Here is a 17174-nt window from a genome sequence, read left to right on the forward strand (position 1 = left end):
TTAAGTCTCCTGGTGTGACAAGCATAGGTTGCTAGGGACTAGTTCTAACACAGTATCCATTAAGTCTCCTGGTGTGACAAGCATAGGTTGCTAGGGACTAGTTCTAACACAGTATCCATTGAGTCTCCAAGTGTGACAAGCATAGGTTGCTAGGGACTAGTTCTAACACAGCATCCATTGAGTCTCCAAGTGTGACAAGCATAGGTTGCTAGGGACTAGTTCTAACACAGTATCCATTGAGTCTCCTGGTTTGATAAGCATAGGTTGCTAGGGACTAGTTCTAACACAGTATCCATTCAGGACTTCAATTAGTGCTTCGTGTTTTAATGGTACTTCAATAATTCATTGTTTTAGCTTGTTTCGTTTTGGTAAAACCCACAAACACAGGTTAGGAGTAAATCAAACACTATGAGAAAGCAACTGGAATAAAAACCCAGTTATTACTATATCTGGATTGAAAGTCATTCCAAGTTATCTGCCAACAAAACTCACGGTGCATCTCTTGCAGCAATTCTCTGCAGGTGTGCCACTACATTTTCTTTCTGTATAAATTTTAGTAAAGAGAAACATCATTAACACAAGTTTAAGAAAACATCTTACTGAGAGTGAATAATACCTTCTTATCAGGTATCTAATCGCAGCAACTGACATGTGCCTCTTACAATTGTTAAGCTAAACTTTCAAATAATGTATTGTGAAATATGAAGGCACCATGGCAAAAACATTTATGAAGGTAATACAAGAGTACTGTTTACTCAGATAGAATTTTTAGAATTTTTTTTATTAAAACAAAAGTACATCTGAAATCATCTTTGGTTAATATTTCATACTGAAAACATTAATGGATCTATCATTAAGCAACTGACACAATAATAAGGAAATGTCTTGTTGTTGGTGTTGCAATGGGTTTAGACATGCCTTGTGTTCCCATACAGCAGTGTTGATTGGATACTTTGAATCTGAACCTGATTCATCTTCTGTGTCCATTTTGGTGTCATTAGCTGCTTCCGTCTCTTTCTCTTAAAATGAAACATGATTGTATGTGAGATGTGGAACCAGTATGCGTAATCCTTGTACAAGTAACAAGCATATGAATGAACACAAGAATGTTTTTTCTGTGTATGATAAGTATGAAATGGTTAATGTCAGAAGTATAATTATATTAGCTCTCTATCCTTAATTTCCAATGAGTCTGTGAATATATGAAATGTTCAGTACCAATATAGTAATATACTGATATCTCTGTGGTCAGAGATGTCATAAATTTATATCTGATAATAGGTACATGCCACGGTCTCAATGTGACGATCCAAGAGTAATTTAGTTCTTAACTTAAAGAACATGCACATGCTGGCACTTGCACAATGCTAAGCATTATTGGGCTTTGTTTCAGCGTGAAGACAGAGTCAACTGTTTTGAGTAATATGTAATGTTATAGGTATATATTGCAAAAACCTACACAAGTTCTGAATGCTTTGACATGGTGACCTGCCATAATTATTTGAACTGTACCATCAATAAAGCACAAACCTCCTTCTGTGGACATTGGTATGAGCGTCACATAATGCAGCTCCCACAAGTGGCCTATGCTTAGTACTGGCATGTCTCCTCGGTATTCAGCTGGACGAATGAATGTAGGCTCATTTGCAATTGTTGTAATGATCCTGATGGTCACCTTATAGAGGTCAGCTGTTGCCTGCAGAATGATGTTGTCTCCCCATTCCCCCAACATCTTCATCTTGATGATATAGTCTCTGAATGTTGGATAATGGTTTTTATCCACGAAGTCCTTAAACAGACGCCGCTTGCCCTAAAACATGTTCAGTTAGTGTGAGACTGAGAAATGTTACTGTTCTTCTTTCTTCTTATACTACATGTAATACACATAAAATGAAAAAAAAAAAAAAAAAAAAAAAACATGACTCAATGTTGTGTTGTATAGTCATCTAAGTTCAAAGCTAAAATGGTACAAAATCTCTACAAGTGACAAACCTCACATTGTCAGAAGATACCATTTTGCATGACCCCCATGGGGACGTATTGGTACTTGCATCTTTATGTTAAATGCAACATGCATAGATAATGAATTGAAATTGTGCAATTCATCAGGTTCCATGAATTTGGTCAAGTGTTTTTATGTTTGCCCAAAACTGGAAAAAATGAAAATTCAAGATGAGCTAATGAAAAAACAGATTTCACTGGCTTGCTGTATAAGTGCATTTACCTTAAATGCAAAGTTTAGTCCCATTTCACCTCATCCCAATCTATATGCCTTTCAAAATTTACTTGAACCTATTCATTGGGGTAAACATAAAGTATCAGAAATTATTCATACAGCCGAACTGAATATAAAGTCAGTGGTTTATACTGTAACCTAAAAGAGCCAATTTGCATAATGATTTTAGACTTGCTCATTTAGAAATGTGTATACAGCCTTTCTGTACAAAATTTCAGCCATCACATTTTTTAAATGCCTTTTAAGGTCCTGATAACACTTTATGAGGTCAAAAGTAAAACAAATTTTATAATGTAATATAAATCAGCTGCGGAAGTATGAAACCTATTAGAACTGTAGCTAACATGTACATATGTGGCAGATAAAAGTGAATATTCAGCTTATTTTACACACCTTATCTGACAACTGTCATGCAATTTTGAAACTTAAATTCTCAATATTAAGAGGTGTCTCATAATATATCCAAAACATTTGAAAGTAATATACCCTACTAAACAGGCTGACCTGAGGGATGTTTCCTTCATTGGGACAACCATTCGTTTATCTTGTTTTAAATAAAGAAGTTTAATCAATGTCAAGGGCATCACCAACAGAGCCCCATGACTCTCTAGCTCACATAACGTAAGAAGAATTAATGAAAATATATTTGATGGAAAGGTTGAGAGCAAATTGTCATTGACATATTTAACATAAGATCCAAAATATGTGAGTACTTTTCAGAGACAATAATAACTAATACCATTCAGGCAAACCTTTGCTGCATAAGCTTTGAGGTTTCGTCCTGTAAGCCAAAATTTCAGTAACACAAAAAAAGATATGTGGAATTCATTACTGGATAAAAATTGAAATTCACCGAATCAAATGTACTGCCGTTATTGTAAAAAACATTCTTACTGCATATCAATGTTCATAATAACAAATATAAACTTTTTTAATCCATTGAGGTGTAAAAATCTGAACAAACTTGTATGCCAGATTTTCAGCTGGTCCACTGATTTCTAAGAATAACATGATTCCAAACAAATAGGACATGGCTTCAGCCCAATTAGGCTTTCACATTTTATTCACTATATCAAATTCCTACCCTAAGAAAATTGAAAGTATGCATTATTGTTTACTTACCTGTACATATTGCACAACCTTTTCTCGCAGATGTTTATGGCTGATTATGTCAATGTCATGTATTTGAAGCTGTTGAGCCAATGCAATAAACATGCAGTTACCAGCCCCTTCATTGTCCACAATGTCAAGGTCATAGAATGAGGCCTCCATCTCCAGTTCTTTCATAGTTGGAGTCTTCTTGTGTCCTGCATAGACACATTATATAAGTCACACAAATTGACCTGTAATATATCTCTTAGTATATTGTTTTTATGGAAACAACTGTAATGTTCTGCAATACATGTACTGATGTAGTATTTTTCAGCTGAGACAATGAGCCATTTCAGATGTGCATGATATACAAGAAGACATATGAGCAACTGACACAACATCATATGGAGAATTTGTGTACTCCTTCCAACAGATATAATTATGCATCTAGGATTGATCAGTCTTGTTGATCGTACCCATCTGTATTCAGATATTACCTTTTGTTACTGCATTGTCTCTCCTCTTGGTTTGAGCCTGTTGTTCTCCCTTTCCTTAAAAGTATAAACATACATCACCAAGTGCAAGCATATACCTTCAGGATAAAGTAATGCGTTACATTCATTTTATTTTGAAAACATTTATTCCGTTGAAGTGTTCAATATGTGTAAATGTACTCTGAAAGGTGGAAAATTTGTACAAGTATTGATTACCCTTCTTATTGTGCATGCATGCATGCAAGTATTCATGCATATGCCTAATGTTTTCGAGAAGATTCCTATGAGGTGTCTCAAATTGTAATACCTTTTTCATCCTGTGTTTTTCCCTTTTTGAGTGGCTTTCTACCCTCTTCTCTTGCATCTGGCAGAGCATCTGTTAGAAAAATATATGAAAATTATCACATTTATCCCTTCTTCTGCACATACCAACATATCACAGAGCGACCAATTTAACTGGTTAAGGAACTGAACTGAACTGAAAATCAACAAATGCTTCAACCATTGACTGCAGTTTGATTCCAGACCCTTGATCAGTTGTGTTTTGTATACCACCTAACCTCCTGTGTCAATGTTAGCTTTCGTTCCAAGAAGACAAACCAATGAATGTCCCTTGTAAGTAATGTATAATATCACAGGAAGTATCATATACCACATTAATCCTAAGATTTGAGTACAAATGACAAAACAATTAATGACTACACCAAATTATTTCAATACCTTGCAAAGTCGTGAATTAGTAATGGCATGTAATTACATTTGCTATGATCCATATAATACTTTCAAAATTCTGAACCATAATTCCACAACAGCAAAAACATTAATTGACATATGTTCCTGATTTTAATTATGATACTGTTCCTTCTCTTTTAATTAACACTGCAGTATTAGCAACATCCACACTGTCTGGGTACCATGTCATAGAATAAACCAAGCTACCCAATCACCTGGTCAAATTAGTCACCTCAAGCATGTATTGCTGGAGACCTTTTTCAACCTGAAGTAGCAACATGAGTTGTATCATCTTTGATAACTGTTCTGCTTAGCTGTCCAACTTGGTATTTTCTTAGAAATGCAAAATATAAAAGTCTACCAAAGAAACTGAATAGCAGAATAACAGAACCTGCCTGATGTGTATATAAAGTTTCATGAAGAAATACGCAATGGTTTATGAATTGTGCTCTGGAAACAAACCCCACCCTCATTTGAACCAACTTGTTGCCATGAAAATGCAAATGAAATATTATAAACATTCCAGCATGGGAAAAGGCACCAATTGTGAGGGTCCATGAAGAAATATTGAATGCTCTTGATACAAAATGTGACAGATGGACACACTGATCTCGTTTCTGTATCTCGAACTGCACTTACTTTGGGTGGAGGAAATGATCAAAACAGCAAATACATTACAAACATCATGTCTTTGCAGTCCATCAAGATAGATGATGTCATCTATTCTGTAAGAACTATTTCATTTAAAATACATTATTAAACATACTTGCTAATTACATACTATTCATAAACTACTACTGGAAATATGTACCTTCATATATCCTCATTCTTCTCCTCTTCTCTTCTTTTCTTGTCTGAGAAGTAATGTCACACACCTGCTCCCACTGTACATGCTTGTTCGGATAGACAACCTTGAATTGGGAGTTCTGGGAATCTATTTCGACAATAGTTCCTTCCTTGCATTTTTTCATCCCTTTTTTGGGCCCACCTCGTTTGACTCTGGTATCTTTTCCATGAACCCTCACCAGAACTTCATCCCCTATCTTGTACACTGATGTGTCCTTGTTTTTGTGGTGTTTTTTTATCATTTCTGATGATTTGGTCAGTGACGCCTGCAGCACAGTTTTCCTGAGGTTTGTGATTGCTTCTATTCTCTCATTAATGCCATGTTCGTCTCCAGTATCCTAAAGAATAATAAAGTATTACATTTACCATGTTTTTATATCCACATATCTAACATAAACGTCAAATAATATCACTTCCACTTCACATGTAGTTTTACCTAAACATATCATTACTTCTAATATCTTGCAATTGAAATAGTTCTATGTACATGTCTCTACTTGTCACATCTACTGTCATTATTGCACAGGTTTACAGGACCCGATGACAGTTATTATCCCCTGCACCTACAAATTTTTCTTTTTATTTTGTATAAAGTTTTGAAATTTTGACTTAGTCTCTGAACTGAATGGAAGCAGTGGGGTTTACCAGAGCAGAACCCGAAAACTGTTCAAGATATCTTCATGAAACTTTGTACAATATAAGTCTATGGCTATTATAGAGTCTTTTTTCTTTAAAAAACTTCAAAATATGATTTATTTTCTTATTCTAATTAAATGACACACCAGTAGACACTGCAACAAAATCCATAAAAGCATTCATTGTAGATGTATTAGAAATTCACCAGGTTTTGAGGTGTCAGCATGCTTACAACTTTTGTACCTTATCTGTACCATGTACCTTACTCTGGTAACTACTTGTACCTATAAAGGGCTGCAACAATACCTGCCTGAAAACAATGCTCTACAATACCATGCATGATATCTAAATATTCTTAGCTTACACAAACTTGAAGATGATTATAACCTTTGTTTAGATGTACAAAGTTTATGGAGATGTTATATTAGCTCTTGTATTCAACCTCTTCTACAAGGAGGTGAGACAAACTGATAATTTACAATGTCACATTTGATTGCACATATCATTGTATTTAAAACTAGACAATGGGCGGGGTATATAGATGAGTTTGTCTCTTGTTATGCGTAATGACATAAATCCTCCATACCTCATCACTCTCTGCAGATAGTTCGCACAGCTCATCTTCTTCAGAGCAAGAGTATGCATCAACTGTACTCCCAGCTCTCAACAAATTCTTGAAGTGTACTGGAGGGCAGCCCAACATGGCCTTGTATGGTGAACAACCTGTTAACATAGGAATTACGTTTAAATACAAGCCTGTGTTTCTCATGTCTTCTTCAACAATAAATGTCACAACTGCACTGTGGCAATATTGATATTTCCAGAGTTCTATAAATTTGCAGTAGCCTGAAGGGTGCAGGCAACTATATTTTGGTCAATACCTGGTCAACTATGAAACTGTTGTACCTTCTGTAATGAGCCATCATCATTTAACTGTGTCAAAATGGTTATTTGTTGGTCAGTGCGTAAAATAAATTCAATGTCACACATCCACATTTACCATGCTTACAGTCTGAAAAGTATAGCTTACATTATGTGCTTCACACTTTGTGACATATGCCCGCATTAAATTAAAGCTATATATTCAAACTTTACCAAGTGCAGAATGAATGCTTTCATTGTGTATTCTAGCATATGCTGGCAACTTTTCCACCCAGTTGAAGCTTTCTCCATCACCATGTTTGCTGTGATCAAATTCCAGATGGCTTTTCCAATCCCGGTGTGATCGTTCACTCTGAAATAAATTAACATCTAAATAGTAAACAGATTAGGCAGGCACAAAAAGTGTGCACAAGTGTAATACCATGTATATGAAATATATGAAATATATAACAAAAACAGTTTCCATAATCATAAGAAGTCTCTTCTAAAAGCTGGGTCCACTGAATGATTCCATCAATATCATAAGCATGTGTTATGAATCAACATAAAATAGTGATAGTAGAAGGTGTTCACGAAGGTTAGTGTATCCTGCCCCACCGGTGTCATCTGTCACACACATGCAAGTGTGGCTCTGCCCTAAAGATGACATGTTCCAAATAACATCAACATTAATGTTCTTACTATTAAGTATCTACATCTATTACCTCAACGTTTATAGTGTGGATGTTTTGATTGAAATTTGTCACCCACCTTTCCCTGAGATTGGGGATGGTGAGCCCGACTTCGGACAATCTTCGTTCCCATTTCAATGCAGAGTTGGTTGACTGCTCCCTTAAACTCAGAGCCTTGATCGCACTGTAAGATTCTTGGATTTCCCCATCCATACTCAAAGTAGATTTTGTGGAGTTCCAATGCCACTGAACTGGCTCTTTTGTTGGAAAGAGGCCGAAGCCACAAGAATCTTGTGAAAACATCAATAACAGACAAGATGTAAATGAATGTTTCACCATCATTTTCTGCAGGCATTCCAGTTAGTTCCACAAGGTCAACCTGATGTCGCCCCATTGGTGTTCTTGAGATCACCGGTTTTAGTTTGGCAGCATTAACAAATTTAGGATGTAACAGTTGCCTGTCATCTTGCCTGTCTATAAAGTCTTGTATGGCTTCCTGAGAAATGCCAGCATAATACTGGTTTATCAATGTTCTTATTTTCTTTGCTCCAGAACCCCGCAACTCATTGTAAAATTTGCAGATGACATTATCAAGTTCTGACTTTGATATCACTATTTTTCTGTCCCCATCAATAATCTCCAGTCTATATTCTCCTTGGACAGGGTTGTGAATTTCTGTCAAAGATAAATTGAACTTCCGTATTTTCTGGCAGACATGGTAAAACTTGACAGTCTTGCTATCCTTGGGAATGTCACCTCCTTCAAGTTTTAATCTAAGGCAGTCGTAATTCTCCTTTGAAATCACACCAATACTTCTTTTTCTTGAACATTTTACCTGAAATGCATTAAAAGCAAACCTATTACATCATGTTCAACTGTATGACATACATGATGTCCATAATCATATTTACCAGGCTTTTCTTTCATATTACTAAATTTATTGACTATGTGCATTAGTCATCCTACAAAAACACATTACCAAAGATACAGAAACTCACCCTCATTGGGCAATGTACATGTCACATGTTAGGCTGAGCCAGAGAAGAGAAATAGTACATGATTTGTTCAAAACACATACTGTAATTCCCAATAAGTACTCGAGTGTTCATTGAAATTTTGTGATAACATTCTTCTACATGTCCTCATATTTGGTTGCTGATGCTGACAAAAGAATGATGACTAACAATCTATTTTCCACAATCATATTTCTAGGATTTAAGGAAAATTTAAATAAACAGACACTCAGAACTATTTCTTTCTTATTGATTGTGAATGTGGTACTTGGTGCTAGTCTTAAAATAAACTGCACATAGAGTAACTGTTTTCATAATGACTGCCATATCAGCCTTTCAAATCACAAGATTCACTGAAATGTGTTCATATTGTAATATATATGGTAAATAAAGCCAAAGACAATCAGGCAATGTAAACACGTAACCCTTAATTCTATGCAGTATTTCAGTTTTTCAGAATACCAGGTTATCCTAATGATTGTAAAGAAAGAAAGGAAAACCTTCCCATAATCACATCTTGGAAAAGAACTTTTCAAAATGTTTACTACTTGCAGAAATGGCCCCTATTTTAGTGTCAAGTATTCATACTTAAAACACTAGATTATGATATACAGAACTGTAATGGAATGTCATGCTCACTATAAAAAGTACACATCATAGGCTCATGGTAATGGGAAAATCATAAAAATTAACAAGTTATTTAGCATATGTTGTAGAAGTAGAAGGACCCTCAATATACAAGAACAGATTGTCATGCAGGGAAATGTCTGAGTAGGGAAATGTCTGAGTAGGGAAATGTCAGTGTTGGGAACTGTCTGTGTGGGGAAATGTCCATGTGGTTTGTAGCTAATTACATGCAGAATGCGTTATATAGATCAGTAGCAGACACACAGCCTAACCCCAGGGTGAGCTAATGATTATCTTATAAGATTCCTCTTTAGTTTGTGTCTTGTTTTGGGTGTACATACTCACAGTATGGTATAATGGACAGATTGTCACACCATGAAAGTTATCACCACATCATACAAAGGCTAAGCAATATTACTTCAGAAAAATAGATGAACATGAGATGTATGAGTACCTGTTCTGTTCTAATGATTATTGAACATACAAATTATACCATTCTTAACAAACATATCAAGATGTCATCATGACACAATAGTTCAGCTATTGCCGAATTTTAAATATTGCTGTGTGCGAAGTAGTTACATGAAACAATTAAGTTATCACTTTTCTTCAGACTAAGAAATAAAGGCCCGGTTCCACCATGCACTTTGCATGACTTGTTTTAGTTACATTGCATGTCAGTTCTAATAATATTGAACTTACAAACTGGTGGGAACTGAAGTAAATAATGTACTGACAGTAATCTTTACAAGGCCTTACAAAATGGAAAGGAATATATTTTATTCTGGACCTACAAATCCTATCTTACAATAATGACCAAAACATTAGATATCTAATGTAAGTAGAACTTGTAAACATAAGTACCTAATCAAATTAACTTTGATCTAAACATAGAGTTAAAAAAAGTAACATGTACATATCATAGTGTTGGTACTTACTCTTGCCATTGGTTGGGATGTACCGGACTGTGTCTGTTTCCTCAAATCATCTGACATTCTGACAGATATTCAGGAATCTCATCTGCAAACAAATGATACTACATGAAACTAGTTTTCCTAAATTGTTGACAATTGTTGAATATGTGTGCTTTGTGTTTTTTGCCCAGACCCAGGGAGAACATTTGTAATGTGATCGCCATTTATCAGTTTCTGGGGTCCCCATCCTGCCATTGTCTCTGGCAGTACCTCTCTTCAGTGTGGAAATATCAGTATGAAGTATACAAGTCTTATGAATATTGGTTTTTACAATCTGCCAGCTCTCTGTATTAATGAGGTAGAGGACATTAATTATCAACCTTAGGTATGGGTAATTTAAAATGGGATTGAGGTTAGGACCATATTTAGATGAGACCCTCACCCCCCCCCCCCACACACACACACACTTTATGTGCATTTATTATAATCCCAATATATACAGATTGCATTTTCAGTCGCAAGGTTAAGAATTTTTGGATGAACAACTTCTTTATTACAATTAAGAGCGACCTTTCAGTGTAGGTTCTAACACCGTTATCAATCAAATGATATCACTTGCTGGATACAACAATAAAAAGTAAAGAACCCCTTAATCCACAGATCATATCGAAAAGAAATTTGGACTAGTATTTGAACAGTTTCATTTTCATTACTAATTTTTTACAATTATTTCTCTACATAATGTGACCCCCTAAATTGTTCTACAAATCTTTCAAATAGAAACAATTTGAAACATTGGAAAATATGATACTTTCATATTTTTTTAACAAATGAAGAATACAGGTCCAAATTGCGAAACCGCATTTTATTTCTATCCCATGAACATGGTGCTGCAAATACTCAGGTTTGGAGGTCTTCTCTTTAAGACTTTTAAAATATCTATTATTACCAAAACAAGAATTATTTGATATCAGGAAGTTAGTATCATACATGGCAATTAACACTGCTAATTACCTGAGATATGTCAATCATTAAAGATATGCTGAAACGTATGTGCCTAAAGCAATGATATTACTAACCTGCAATATTTAACTGTCATGAGGACAGATAATTGTAGCGCCAATCCAACAGAGAAATATAACAAGGAGATATGATTCAATGTTACACACATGGATTGTTGATACAGACTAGTACTTGGCACAGTTGAAAAGTCATTCACATTCCATAAACAACCACATACAACAATCTTATATTCTTAGCTACTAACTTCAGGAAGCGATGGTCATTGGCCTTTTCAATGAAACAAGTGTTTTCATTGGCTAATTCATCATGATTGACAGAAACGAGGAATGAACAGTACCAGATCAGTGACCATAAACCATGGTACTGAGGATTGCATAATATTGCATCCTACATACACCAACATGCCAGCTCTCTGTATCAATGAGATCAAAAGCATGTTGTGTATTGAATGAAAGAACACATTGCCCCCATGTGAGAGCACCATACAAACATAAAGGGGTGGAAATATACAGGTATCTGTGTGAGAAGGAGGTAGAGGACCTTAATTATCAACCTGGTTAGGACCATATTTAGATGAGACCCTCCCCCCCACCCCACCCCCCCACCCCCAACCACACACACACATTTTATGTGCATTAATTATGTCCCCAATATATACAGATTGCATTTTCATTGACATTTATAACATATAACAAATGAAATATTTAACCTTTTTATTGAAAATAATACAGAACAATGTCATATATGTTGTACGTAGACACTCCCCCAAATATACTTGTGATAAAGTTTGGTGACCCCCTACATGTTGTCATTAAAACGGCCCTCCCCAACCCGTTCCATTATTTGCTGTGTAATTTCTTTATGATCACCCCCCAATAAATATATAAATTACCAGTCCTTATGATATTCTACAATATTTCTGCAATGGCATGCAAGATATAAAGTCGTGTTTTTAATTACATTTTTAAATCTAAATATATTTGAACCAAGTCTGTCAGGATTTGACAAAATTGGTAAATAGTGAAAAGGATGTAACTTTTTCATGTGTCATATTCACAAATGCATTTATAATGGCATTTATTTATTTTTCAAATTTAAAGTTTATTTCTATTTCTACATTTACCCTGTAGTTTTGAATATAAGAATTTAGAGAAACCACACGAAATAAGGCATAATATATTCATGTAAAGATAAAAAGATACTTTCCACAATAATTAACATGAAAAAGTTATTTCATAATTTCTAGTTCTGAGTGAGTAATTAGCATGTAATGTTATACTTAATGTTAACTGCCTAACAATTAAGTTCTCTTCTAGGAAGTCATTCTTGGTGCACACACTTAGCATACTACTACACAATGTGTTTCATCCAATACTGACAGAACATAATAGCACAGGAAACAGGTATTCCATGTTGGGTATCAAGCAGGCTATGCTGGTCATGTAACTTTATTTCTGTAACTGTCTTTCCTGTAACATTTTTTCCTACAATCAGGGTAAGATCTAATAATACCTCAACTGACAAATACAGGTAGTGATAGGGTGGGGGGTGTACATGAAGGACGAAATCAGACTACCAGTTGTTGGACTTTCATTTTGTGGAAGACTCAGTGGGTTACATCGCTGACTCTGTGCTTGCGATAAGGTGGCTCACTCTGGGTGTAATACTCTGCAAAATTTTTCACCAGAATACATGCATAAAAGATGTACATGCACAATTAATAAAAAATCAATCTGTCGGAGAAATTGGGACAAAGAAACATCATACACAAGAGAATTGACCCCCCCTCTGTCTAAACCAGTGGATGGATTGTAAAAGAGTAGGGGATCCATTCTAATATGTGGTTGATGTCAGCCTCTGCTACACTGCCAACTTTGATATTAATAGAGCCAAGGTTCAACCACACAGATAAAGCAAATGGAGCATGTCTTTCAGATATAAAGGTTGCTCTATCCTCATATACAGTTTAATAAAGTATAGTTTAACCTGAACCATTATAAGGCACAAGGACAATTGTGTTTAATATCCATTCAGTCTGCAGTAAATCCATAATCAAACACAGAAATAACTAACATTAAAACTTTTAGTTTTAATATTAATCACATCACATGGAGAACTAAACATAGACATGTACAATAACTGTCCAGCTTGATGCTGCCCATTTTTTTTCTCTCGCCCATTTTTTCTGACATGGGAGAGAGAGTGAATGAAATTTTTCAGTCTAGATGGGGTTTTGCATGGTCAAAGGGATCAGGAGGGGCCTATGCAACAGCCCATGACTGCCTGGGGGGTCCAGGGAGGGACCACCCCATCATTGTAGACTTAAGACTTTCAGCAGCTTTAAGGGCTCCTATAGCTGCCCTTAAACCTGCTGAAAGTCTTAAGTCTACACAAGCTCTTTAAAAAAAGACAGAGAGCAAAAGAAGATGGATTTGATTTTTGACCAGTTTCCTAGGTTGCCTTGGGCTGTTTGAAGCTCACCTGGCAAGCTGGAAGAACCTCTGAGGTGCACACTGGCTGTTGCCTTGACGCGTCGAGGAAGCCGCCCATTTTTTCTGAAATGGGAGAGAGAGTGAATGAAATTTTTCAGCCAAGATGGGGTTTTGCATGGTCAAAGGGATCAGGAGGGGCCTATGCAACAGCCCATGACTGCCAGGGGGGTCCAGGAAGGGGCCACCCCATCATTGTAGACTTAAGACTTTCAGCAGCTTTAAGGGCTCCTATAGCTGCCCTTAAACCTGCTGAAAGTCTTAAGTCTACACAAGCTCTTTAAAAAAAGACAGAGAGCAAAAGAAGGTGGATTTGATTTTTGACCAGTTTCCTAGGGTGCCTTGGGCTGTTTGAAGCTCACCTGGCAAGCTGGAAGAACCTCTGAGGTGCACACTGACTGTCGCCTTGACGCGTCGAGGAAGCCGCCCATTTTTTCTGACATGGGAGAGAGAGTGAATGAAATTTTTCAGTCTAGATGGGGTTTTGCATGGTCAAAGGGATCAGGAGGGGCCTATGCAACAGCCCATGACTGCCTGGGGGGTCCAGGAAGGGACCACCCCATCATTGTAGACTTAAGACTTTCAGCAGCTTTAAGGGCTCCTATAGCTGCCCTTAAACCTGCTGAAAGTCTTAAGTCTACACAAGCTCTTTAAAAAAAGACAGAGAGCAAAAGAAGGTGGATTTGATTTTTGACCAGTTTCCTAGGTTGCCTTGGGCTGTTTGAAGCTCACCTGGCAAGCTGGAAGAACCTCTGAGGTGCACACTGGCTGTTGCCTTGACGCGTCGAGGAAGCCGCCCATTTTTTCTGAAATGGGAGAGAGAGTGAATGAAATTTTTCAGCCAAGATGGGGTTTTGCATGGTCAAAGGGATCAGGAGGGGCCTATGCAACAGCCCATGACTGCCAGGGGGGTCCAGGAAGGGGCCACCCCATCATTGTAGACTTAAGACTTTCAGCAGCTTTAAGGGCTCCTATAGCTGCCCTTAAACCTGCTGAAAGTCTTAAGTCTACACAAGCTCTTTAAAAAAAGACAGAGAGAAAAAGAAGGTGGATTTGATTTTTGACCAGTTTCCTAGGGTGCCTTGGGCTGTTTGAAGCTCACCTGGCAAGCTGGAAGAACCTCTGAGGTGCACACTGACTGTCGCCTTGACGCGTCGAGGAAGCCGCCCATTTTTTCTGAAATGGGAGAGAGAGTGAATGAAATTTTTCAGTCTAGATGGGGTTTTGCATGGTCAAAGGGATCAGGAGGGGCCTATGCAACAGCCCATGACTGCCTGGGGGGTCCAGGAAGGGACCACCCCATCATTGTAGACTTAAGACTTTCAGCAGCTTTAAGGGCTCCTATAGCTGCCCTTAAACCTGCTGAAAGTCTTAAAGGGGCACTGATCTAACGCAATTCCCCGGACTGGTTGTTGCCTTTGTTATTGTTTTTCCCCCCGTAAGTACCCGGATGATACGTAACGCAACTGAGCGTGACCAGAGACTGGGCTACCGTCTGCAAGGACAGCTAAATAAACTTGGAGGCTGGAGGCAATATTTGTTTTACGCATTTTTACATAAACACTGATTGGTTAACTGTGATCTATAAAGATTTCGACAAAGGGCTTATGTTAATTAATTTCTTCAGCCTAAACAAACAGAGAAAAAGAACGGCGGAGCTCATCGGATGTCGTCATTTGGAAATACCCCAGATGGTTATAGTTTAATACTAAAAAAAGTATCCCTGCAGTGAAAGCATTTTCGGATTTCGGATTGCGTCAATAATACGATTACTACTCCCTTGTTGTCATCCACGTTTTCTCGTATAACCCTACACTTGTGTATTTGTCGTCAATCACTTGATGCTCAGTTAATGAATTTATTACAGGTACAATTAGTGGTAGCACCACTTAGATTACCTGACAAAGGTTCCCATTTGGCATTTATTGTGTCTGGGGTAATTATTCAATCTAAATCCAGGTTTGAAGTGAGGTGAAATGTGTGTTATGTAATATGCACGTGGCAGACCAGCAAGAGGCGAATGATCAGTTGATTTACTTTTTTTGTAAATCAACGGATCGTTCCTCGTCATCAAAGGATTAACAGAAAATACGTTGATTGATTAATTACTGTTATCTTGCACAGTTGATATGTCAAAAGTGAGTGTTTACATGTCTAGGTTTACTAAAACAAAGGGAATACACTTATACCATGGCGTGAAGTGCCGATGTAAAAACAACATACTTTGTTCAAAGGGTTAACTGATAATACGTTGTTTGATTGATCATTGTTATCTCTCACTCAATGGATGTTTTAGGAACTGTGGACGTTATGAAAATAGTTGTCACGTGGGCTTTTTCAGCCGACCATTGAGACTTGACACCTATGTAAAACACCTGACACAATCCAAGTGATCAGTTGAGAAACGAACACGGGTTATAATATCCCGAAACGATATATATCTTTTAAAATATTTGATTGTCACGGAGACACGTAACATCGAATACGTTTCTTTGTACAGCTGCAGACGAGTGGGATATTGTTCCTTTGTGTGGATATTCATGGATACATTCACGAACAAGGAAGCTGCCTAAAATTTATACACATAACTTTGGTAGGTTGTAATTATAGTATTTGCATTTTGTTTTCCTTCTTTTGAACCGATTCGTTCTTGTTTCTCTACGTCTTGGTTGAGAAATTCTTCAATGCGCGATAGACGTTGTTTTCACAGGTCTTTTCCTTTGTAAGCTTGTATATATTACCGTCAGTTTTTAAAATGTGATTCTCTCAGGCAATTTTTAAAATGTGCAAATATTTCAGTCATTTTGACTAAAAAAATCTGCCCAGATTGATTAAGACGATCAAAAGGGCCTACAAACATCACAACAGATTATTATGTAGGATTAGAAGCCAAACAACATAGACATGTACTTTTCAACGTAACATTCTCAGTCTCCTGGTGATGATATTAAACATCAAAATGTTTGGAGTTCGTTATTATAATAATACAGATGGAAATGGGTTTTTTCAGTCACTTTGAAAAATAACTGAATATTTAGACGTTTAATAAATTTGAAAATGTTACACATTTTGACAGTAAAAAAATATACATTCTATAAAAAAAACAATGCTCAGGTGAAATATTTACTTTGTGTTGCAAGTCAAAATAGTGTAAACGAAAATCGCAAAATTGCCAAGCAAGTGACTTATCAAAACTTCGTCACCACCGATGCTACCCACAAAGATACCTACATTTCCTTATTATCTCGAAAACAGTATTTCATTTTGTTGATCAATGTGACCATACGCCCTTATTACTACCCACAAAAGTGACTAATGCGCTTACGAATGGCGCAGCAGAGGTCGCGAACTAGTCTAGATTTCTGCTATACATCCGGGTACTCACTGGGAAAAAACAATAACAAAGGCAACAACCAGTCCCGGGGAATTGCGTTAGATCAGTGCCCCTTTAAGTCTACACAAGCTCTTTAAAAAAAGACAGAGAGCAAAAGAAGATGGATTTGATTTTTGACCAGTTTC

At 36.7% G+C, this 17174-nt stretch overlaps 1 protein-coding gene across 1 annotated transcript; it reads right to left on the reverse strand.

Moving 5' to 3' along the window:
* Positions 1-824: 824 nt before the first annotated feature.
* Positions 825-10224, reverse strand: LOC139475428 (uncharacterized). The gene is made up of 11 exons (XM_071258642.1): positions 10168-10224; positions 7669-8424; positions 7132-7270; positions 6623-6759; positions 5366-5738; positions 4130-4198; positions 3826-3879; positions 3359-3543; positions 1531-1810; positions 915-1019; positions 825-829 (listed from the first exon to the last, which is right to left on the reverse strand). Exons 1-11 carry the CDS (start codon positions 10222-10224, stop codon positions 825-827), a joined length of 2160 nt encoding a protein of 719 aa, XP_071114743.1.
* Between the last annotated feature and the right edge of the window lie 6950 nt (positions 10225-17174).

The sequence above is a fragment of the Haliotis cracherodii genome, unplaced genomic scaffold (assembly GCF_022045235.1).
Source record: "Haliotis cracherodii isolate W230 unplaced genomic scaffold, xgHalCrac1.p SCAF_3, whole genome shotgun sequence".
NCBI classification, from domain to species: Eukaryota; Metazoa; Mollusca; class Gastropoda; order Lepetellida; family Haliotidae; genus Haliotis; species Haliotis cracherodii.